The sequence below is a fragment of the Galeopterus variegatus genome, unplaced genomic scaffold (assembly GCF_000696425.1).
Source record: "Galeopterus variegatus unplaced genomic scaffold, G_variegatus-3.0.2 Scaffold3861, whole genome shotgun sequence".
Lineage (NCBI taxonomy): Eukaryota > Metazoa > Chordata > Mammalia > Dermoptera > Cynocephalidae > Galeopterus > Galeopterus variegatus.
The window spans coordinates 179022-187947 of record NW_007729972.1 but is presented as its reverse complement, the minus strand read 5'-3'; the positions used below and the strand labels follow the sequence as shown (position 1 = coordinate 187947).

General features: G+C 38.8%; 1 protein-coding gene across 1 annotated transcript in view; it reads left to right on the top strand.

Moving 5' to 3' along the window:
- Positions 1 to 383: 383 nt before the first annotated feature.
- The window catches only part of SPRED2 (sprouty-related, EVH1 domain containing 2), a 50728-nt gene continuing 42185 nt past the window's right edge, over positions 384 to 8926 (top strand). The window contains exon 1 of the mRNA XM_008586183.1: positions 384 to 472. Coding sequence (XP_008584405.1) covers positions 456 to 472 — 17 coding nt within the window. The 5' untranslated portion in view covers positions 384 to 455. The remainder of the gene's footprint in view (positions 473 to 8926) is intronic.

Genomic DNA, 8926 nt, shown 5'->3' with positions numbered 1-8926 from the left:
AGTATTATTTGGTTTGGAGATGGGGGCAGGTGAGAATTTGCTCTTGTGGTTCTATAGATTGTAATCTCAGGTATCAAGCTGTGCCATTTGCTTCCTGGGCATTTCACACTATCATCAATGACTGATAATCATAACTTACAGGAATTTTTTTAAACAATATTTTAATTGGAAAAAGCATCTGTCAGCTGTCAGGCTTCCAGTTTCCACTTTTGAGAAGCAGGATGTTGAATGTGAGTAATGACACAACAGGCCTATAAAATGCGGACTAACCCTCGGATGACTCATCCAGTACAATGCAGTATATTTGTCAAGGAGACTGAATCATATATGGGGGAAACCACTTCTCAAGCAGCCAGCTGGTTCTCAGGTCAGCAAGAGACGATCCATTTTTATCAGAAGCTTTATAGTAGCAATAATGCTAATATCCAGCACTTGGGCTCCACAATGTAGAGGAAATGGCATCGCCCAGCAGGTATGTGCTTACTGTTTACATGAACTTTATTTTCTCGTTCTCTTCTGCCTAACCTTTCTGGTGTCTGCTTTTAACATTTTTTTAAGGGAGAAAAATTATTCTAATTGTAAAGAACCAAAGTGTGTGTGTGTTTGTATATGTGTGTGTGCCCACGTGCAAGGACAGATAGGTAACCACTGGTCTGTGCATGAACACAGAGCCCTTATCCACTCATCTCCCTTTGTGAAAGCAAATTTCTCCTTAGATATTCAGAGAAACGGTTTTAACCATCCCTTTGCCTAAGTCCTCAGTCTAAAAGATGCTGCCTAAGAAACAGCTTACAGAGATGGTATACCTTTTGGGTGGGTAGCTTAGACCTTTAAAAAAATGAATAAGCAGAGGTAAGCTGAAGGAGGTGGTCTAAGGAATGATAACTATTGTGTTATGTTGTGTTTCTTTCAGTATTGTGCTTTTTTGCTACCCCCAAGATACATGACTTAATGCAAGAAAGCTTCATTCCCCTACTGAGTGAATATAATTATTCTTTGCAAATAACAACTTGCTCCTACTGAATTCATACATTAACTTTTTCTAGGTGGAAGGGAAAGGGTAGTGGGGATTTGGTAGCAACATTTAATTATAGCTTTCACATGATCCGAAGGATTGTTCTGCATAATTGGGAGGCTGTGTCTGCCTGTCTGACCCTCTCTCTCTCTTCACTCACTAAATTTAAACAATGCCTGACTAGTTAAGGCACATATCTTGTTTATTTGAGTATATTAAACATTCCTATGGGTGTTAACAGTCTATTCAGTGTCTCCTCATATTTTTAAAAAATACTTTTTGAGTCCTACTTGTTAGGGACAGATGCTATAGTTAGTTTATAGCAGTACTATTTATGCTTTCCTGGTCTGTCTGTCCAGAATGGCTGGGTCAGGACCTATAACACAACTGCTCACAAATTTACCTAAGATTTAGCATTTGTGGAGCAGCCCAGCCTACAGTGATAAATTCTGTTATCACTCAGATAATATTAAACAGATCTGGGATTACCAAGCTGGGAAAAATAGTCTTTGTTTCTCTTCCCCTTTCTTGTAAAGCCCATGATAGTGACTTGTTTTCCTTGAGGTGTGTGAATTTCAAATTGTCAGTAAATGCTTTCCATTTACTTATTTAAATACATTCAGAAATTCATATAATTTGGAAAGTCAGCATGAAGGGAAAGCATGGTTTGTTTCTGTTTGTTTTTAGGGGTACACTTTTTTTTAGAATGGCCAATTTGTTTTCGGAGACAGGACCATCTCCAAATTTCATTAATTTTGCATTCTATAAATGAAAGCCACCTGTTATGCTGTAACATGCTAATTATGGAAGAGGACAATAATGAGGAAGAACAGTATTTGAAATATGTGGGGGTTTTGCTAAGAATTTTTCTGCCCACATCTGTAGTGCTTATTTTTATATATGTATGTGTATACATGCATATATAGTTCATATTTAATAATAGCATTTGGTGATATTAAAAAATATTTTAGATTCAAACTGAGGGCCATTATTATTTCTTATTAACAATTTTTTAGAAGTTGTGGAAGAAAAGCTACTTTAAAAATCTCAGCTTGAACTAAAGCCTATATTTTGTGATTTTACAGTAAACTAGGTTGTCTATTGCAGTTTGTGCAAATGACACACTCAAGTTAGGGTTCACATTGTCAAAAGTCATCAGAAAATTAGTGTGAATTAATTTTGTTTTATCTTGCAGGCAGAATAGCTAATTTTCTTTGATTTTGCTGAAACATTAGGTTCCATTGTATCATTATTTTTCCTTGAGGCCTACAGAAAATGAGTTTAGGTAGGGATATAAATACATTTATTTTAAAGTTCCCAATTTATTAGTGTTTTCAATGAAAATATCTTGTTTTCCTTTGTGTACTTGAGACTAGCTCAGGTCCTGTCCATATTCTTTCCAGAGCAACATAGGTTTCTTTTAGTTTCGATTACACTACATACAGGGGATATTGATCATACAGATTTGGCAACAATAACCACTCCGGGATTGTGGCTGCTGCTTCTCGGAGGCTTTGCTGTTAAACATTGTGAGCCGTCAGTTCAGGGTCACCACATGGTTTTTAGATTTCTTCTTTCCCTTTTGAGGAGGAATACAGAGCCATAACCAGTACCAGAGGTCTCCTATCATTCAACTTGGAAGCAATCAATAGATATCGAGTGAGACACTGCCTATGCTCAGAGCAATGTGTGGGATAGTGTTAAACAAAAAAATGCTTGAGATCCGGGCCCAGCCCTGTCCTTGATCTAATTCCCGCTCTAATGGGGATTCATCATTATTGGCAATAGATTCCTCCCTAGATTTTCTTTTATTCACAGATTTACTGGAGTCTATAATCCAGAGCCACTAATTACTTTGAGCTATTCCCTTTTGGTTTTTCAGAATCTTACTCTTGGGTGGAAATAAAAATTTTTAAAAAATAAAATTTAAAAAAAAAACTGCTGTACTTAAAAATCCATTTGATAGTTTTGGTGACCATGTTTTCTGAGCCAGGAAGAGTAACATAACCTCAGATGGAAGATTTTCTTGCTCTGTTTCTTGCGGGGAGCAGCAGTTAGGGAGAGAGCATTTGAATCCTGAAAGGTTAGAGGTTTTAAGATATTGTAGTGGAGCAATTTTTACCAGTCTTTTCTGGTTTGAAACCCCTCCTCTTTTCAGCATCTTTTAAAATTGTATTCTGTTGGGCCGGCCCGGTGGCGCACTGCTACAGTGCGCTGCTTGGGAGTGCGGCAGCGCTCCCGCCGAGGGTTCGGATCCCACATACAGACCGGTTCCTGCTCACTGGCTGAGCGAGGTGCGGGTGCAGCACGGAGGGTTGCGATCCCGTTGCCGGTACCGGTCCGGTACGGGCGTGACACTGAGGATTGCGATCTATTGCCGGACACGAAAAAAGACAAAAAGGAAAAAAAAAATTGTATTCTGTTGACTCAAAGCTATTATGAATTCATTAACTATCTCATAAAAGCAGGTTTATTTAAAATTACTGTAGATCATCTACCAACATCTAAAAACACTTACTTGTATTTAGAGAGACCTGTTTATTGCATCGTCTGTTCTTACTGTACTCATGTGTGATTTATGAATGTGTGTGTGGCCATGACTGTAGCTCTCACAGGAGAACTTGACCTGTGAGTTGCCCACTGTTCTGTTATTACATTGTTCTCCCCACATAATGAGTTTATGGTCATTCTGCCTACGTGGTGGGTGGGACTAATAACACTTGTAGGTAAATCTTGTATTATTATCTGGAAATAGTGACTTTCCTTGTAGCTTAGAAAAGCCAGAGACAAGCACAGAACAGGCTTCTTAGGACTTAATCTCCACTCTTTTTTTTTTTTTTCTGACCTGTAAGGGGGTCGTAACCCTCGGCACGGTATGGTCTGCACAACGCTCAGCCAGTGAGCGCACCCCAGCCACCCCTATATAGGATTCGAACCCGCGGCCTCGGCACTCCCAGCGCCACACTCTCCCGAGTGAGCCACGGGACCAGCCCTTAATCTCCACTCTTAAGACATAAATGGGGTGAATGACCACCCTCTTATCAAACAAGCATGTACTTTTATCAGTCCTGATGTAAGTTTGCTGACAGCTCATTGAATCAACTGTGCCCACATTGTCTTGGGGTGTGTGGGGGACAGTTATGGAAGCCATGCACATTCCCAGTTGGATTCTTAATCACCAGCATTTCTTCATGACTAATGATTACCATGGAGAAGGCACATGCTTCAGACCCAGGCTGGCACTTCAGCCCTCTTAGGAAGAGCTTTAGGCTTGGGATGAGAGTGGTACCTTATTTGCTGCACTTTCTGAGGGCAGCTCAGGGAGTTAGCAGTATCATCTTCATAGAGTTCAGTATGCAAGGAAGCACAACAAGCTACTGTCTCTTTCCAGATTTCAACCCAAGAGATGATTTAGTTTTCAGTGTTAATTCATGCTGTTGTAAAAATTTTTCAGATTGGAGATGTCCAAGCTGGGTTTGGCTTTTTTTGTGTTTCTCTTTTAAACACATGTCCCTTATACCCATTCAGTGGAAGAGATGGGTTGCCTGTCACTGCTCTGGCCCCATAGGGCCCTACTGTTTGGCCTCTTGAGTTCTGTTAAATGGAACATAGACAGCATGTGTCATAAAGGCTCCTTGGGAAGGGTGAAGAGCAAAATTAGTGTCCATGGGTGGGCATGTGTTCTCATCACATCGCCAGAGAACTGCAGTGTGCAAAATCTGGCAGGAACTTGTTCCATAGAAAAATAAAACAGCCCCTTTTTTCTGCTTTAAGTAAAAAACATCGCTAACCTTCATGTAAAAGAAATGGAACTGTTAGAAAATCCTCATGATTATGTGTGTGTGCATGTGTGTGTTTATGTGTATGTGTCTAATAATCTTTAAAAGTGAGGTTAAAATAGAAGAAATAAAAAGGGATGAATCATAAAAAGTATTTTCAGGGATTCTGTCGCTTGTGTTGTAAACATGGTGAGTGTTCCATTAGAATATAATTGTCTAAGGATTAGAGGAATTTGTTGGAGCCGACAACTAGGAGAAAATCTATTCTGTTCAACTTTCTTCTGTTCTTCTTTGAAATGATTTGATTAGAAAAGCCATTTTTATCTCAGCAAAACCAATACTAAAGGAAATGTTTGTGTTTTTTATATGTGTGATTCACCTTATACCCCAAGGAACACAGGGAAGGCAACATTTACATTTATATTTAAAGCACAAGATCTTTCTTTCATAGTTCTCTTGAGAAGGTCTTACAGATTTGTTAATTGTTCCTCTTAGTATTGAAGAATAATTCTTAAAGGATAATTGTGATGTATGTAACTTGCACAATGGACATATGTTACTTTTATGATTAGGGAAAAATTAATTTTTTTTTTCAATAATGGTAATGTTTATTTCTTAAGGACTGCAGAAATGTTCCTTAGCTAAACCCAATTTCTGAATTTGGAGTCGTTTAGTATACATAATTCAAGTGGTCCCCCTTTTTTTCTCAATTTGTCTTTTTTAATCGTAAATAACACATAACAAAATTTATTATCTTAACCATTTTTAAGTTTGTAGTAGTATTAACTATGTGCACATTGTTGTTGATCTCTAGAACTTTATTATCTTGCAAAACTGAAACTCTTAAAAAAAGAGAGAGAAACAAACAAACAAAAAAGAACCTCTGTACCCGTCAAACAAAACTCTATTTCCCCTTCCCCCCAGCTCCTGGCAACCACCATTCTACTTTTCTGTTTCTGTGTCCTTGACTAGTTACATTTAGATACCGTGTAAGTGGAATGAATCATATAATATTTGTCTTTTTGTTACTGGCTTATTTCACTTAGCACAGTATCCTGAAGTTTCATCCATATTGTAGCATATGACAGGATTTCCTTCTTTTCTAAAGCTGAATAATATTCCATTGTACGTATATACCACATTTTGTTCATCCAGTCATTCCTTGACAGACATTTAGGTTGTTCTCACCTCTCGGCTTTTGTGAATAATGCTGCAGTAAACATCGGTATGAAATTAATTGTCTTTTGAGATAGTAGTTTCCTTTCAATACATGTTAAGGTTTATTCTCTTTATGCAAACACACAAAAATACTGTCATGTCATATTGCCTCGTGTTTATCCTAGCCTCTTCAGTTTACACAAGAGCTTCCATATAGAAAATTGCTAGTACCAGCAGTTTTCAGTTCGGATGGCATATTCAGGGATCGTGACTTTCCTAGAGAACCAGAACAATAAAATGAGCTGCAAGTTGTTCCTCTTGACCAACATTAAGTAGGGGGATATTTTATTCTTTCTTTCAATACTAAATGACATCCTTCAGTGATGGGTTTATAACATTATGGCTTTAGGGTAGTGTAATGCATCTGGTCAGCCAGGCATAGTGCCACTAAAGCTCTCTGGTGGAAGAAGTTGGCTGAGGCTACTTGGTTGTCCTGGCTTGGGCAGTGGTCTTTAGCCACCACTACACGCATAACTTAAAGCTTGATTGGGCTCCCAGCTGCAAGCATGTTGGTCATGGTCCCTGGGTAGCCACCCAGGATCTCAATTATTGGTGAAGATCATGAGTCTTAAAATAAAATGCCTTCTAGTGCTTTTACAAGCTGGTAGACTTGGGGAGGTGTAGATAGCTCTAGTGTTTCCTGGGGGTTCTTTTTGAATTGAGTACATCAAACTACAATACTCCCCTTTAAATGAAAAAAAATATTTCAAGACATGTTAAAGCCATGAGCAAGCTTGGTAGCTAGTTAACCTATGCATTCTCCTTACTGCCCAGTTCTTTAATGTTGGGAAAGTAATTTAGGGAATTACTTGTACTGATCAAGTCCTGTCTATCTGTTGAGTCAACTAGTCAAGAATCCACTACATCATGATTATCCTATGAGTCTGACTCTTGCCTTAATTGCTCACCAACAGTGACCCTAAAAGTTTCCCCAGTAACGCTTAATTTGGAATTTGTAAACCATAGTATTAATAGGGATACCATTGATATATTTGCATTTAAACAAGTCATTTTGAGTTTGAGTACTTACCTGCTTTGCTTTTTGTTGGTCAGGTTGCTTGTGTAGGTATAAAGATTTCTCACCATTATTAGCAGATCATCAGGTTAGCTCTTTTTGGAGCCATTCAAGATCCAGTGGAGTCAAATTTCAGGGACCCCCAGAATGAAGTCTAGCTCAGGATTTTTAAGAATTCTTCCTTGCTTACCTTTCTGCTCCTTTCTACCCCACCCCACACCTGGAAAGGAGAGCCCTTGGCCAAGACCCAGCAAGAGCTGAATAGAACTGGCCGTTCCCGCTGGTGATGGGGAAGGGGAATTCTGTTAAGGAGACAGTAGGCAGTCAAAACATTTGGGAATATAACTGTATTTCAGGTGGTTTAGGAATTGATTAGGTTTTCATGTACTACTGGACTGAGAACCCTGTTGTTTACCATTTTATGTTTTTCCTGTAAGGAAAATAACATTCCAGTTACAAACAACTGCCTTACTTGAAAACTTTTGGACCAGAACTCATTTTTCACACTGAAGCAGCCTGGACCTAACATGCAACTTGAAGTGCACAGAGTTGCTTTGTCAAAGGTCTAGAGAAATGTCCCTCCCCACTTCTAAGTTAAGCAATTGCTTCGTTACCTTTTCCTGACATTTTCCCTTCTTCAGTGTAGAGTTCGTCTTGAGTCAGCTGATAATGCATATAGGATAACTATTTGGGAGAAAAGGGGCAGATCTCTCCTCTCCTCTTCTTTGGCTGTATGTGGTCAATCAATGTGTCTTGAGGTTTTTCTTTGGGAGGGTTAAAGAGAATCTTGTTTTTGTGGATATATAAACCCAGCTAGATGACTAGGTTGTACCTATTTTTTAACAAAGGATCTTATTAAACTAATTGAAACTCAATGTTCATCATTTTCTTACTTTTTCAACATACTTTGATAAACCAGTTTCACTCCTGAGAACTTTATAATTGCATAATAACACTTGCACTGAGAGAACGTGTCTGTTTGTCGTGGTTTCAGGTCTTTGTGGTTTTAGGTTTTTTTCCTATTCGAAAGATGTTTTCGGTTGCATTTTACTGCTGAGAGTTTTCTGATCTGCTTTTGTAGGATATTTTAGTGGCTTAAGTTTACTAAGCCCTCTGACTTTAAGGCCTTTTTATTTTTCTAACACAAAGTTTAAAAAGGGACCAAAGTTGAAAAGGGACCTCAAAAGTCTTTTGGTCCCTACCCCTCATTTTACATATGAAGAAACTGAAGCCCAGTAGTAGAGTAGGGTGTCTCACCCAGTGTGAGCTGTGCTGTAAAGATTAGGTCTCCTGACTTACGGTATTAGTTACACTAACAGATCCAAAAAGGGACTGCTTCTGTTAGTAAGAAACTGCCAAGATAAGATGATAGGACTTCCTTGCCTACCCCCCAGACTGTAGTGTTTTCATGTAGCTGTGTCATTAGTGATACCTCTTCATTTCTCCTTATAATTCCTTTCACACAATCAGTTTCCTATCTAGTAAATTTTAAGAGACCAGCAAGAATAACTTCTCTTATATCTTGGGGACTTTTGCCACAACACAGAGACCTTTTCAAAAAAAAGTGTGGGCAGAGTTGGTTACAAAGACTGGATCTTGGTCCCTAATGTCAGTGACCTTGAACAAGTCCCTTCTCCAGTCTGGATTTTAATTTCTCCTTCTGAGTGAGGGGTCCAGAGTGGATGGTTTCTACAATTCTTTCTAACTTAAGAGGTGTAACTAACCTGTGGCTCTTCGGGCCCACCTCCATTCCAGTCTCTGCTGAGGAAGTGAAGAGCAGCCCAGCATTCTTCTGGGAGAACAGAGGCTTGAGTGTGCATTTCTTTCTTTCTTTCTTTCTTTCTTTCTTTCTTTCTTTCTTTCTTTCTTTCTTTCTTTCTTTCTTTCTTTCTTTCTTTC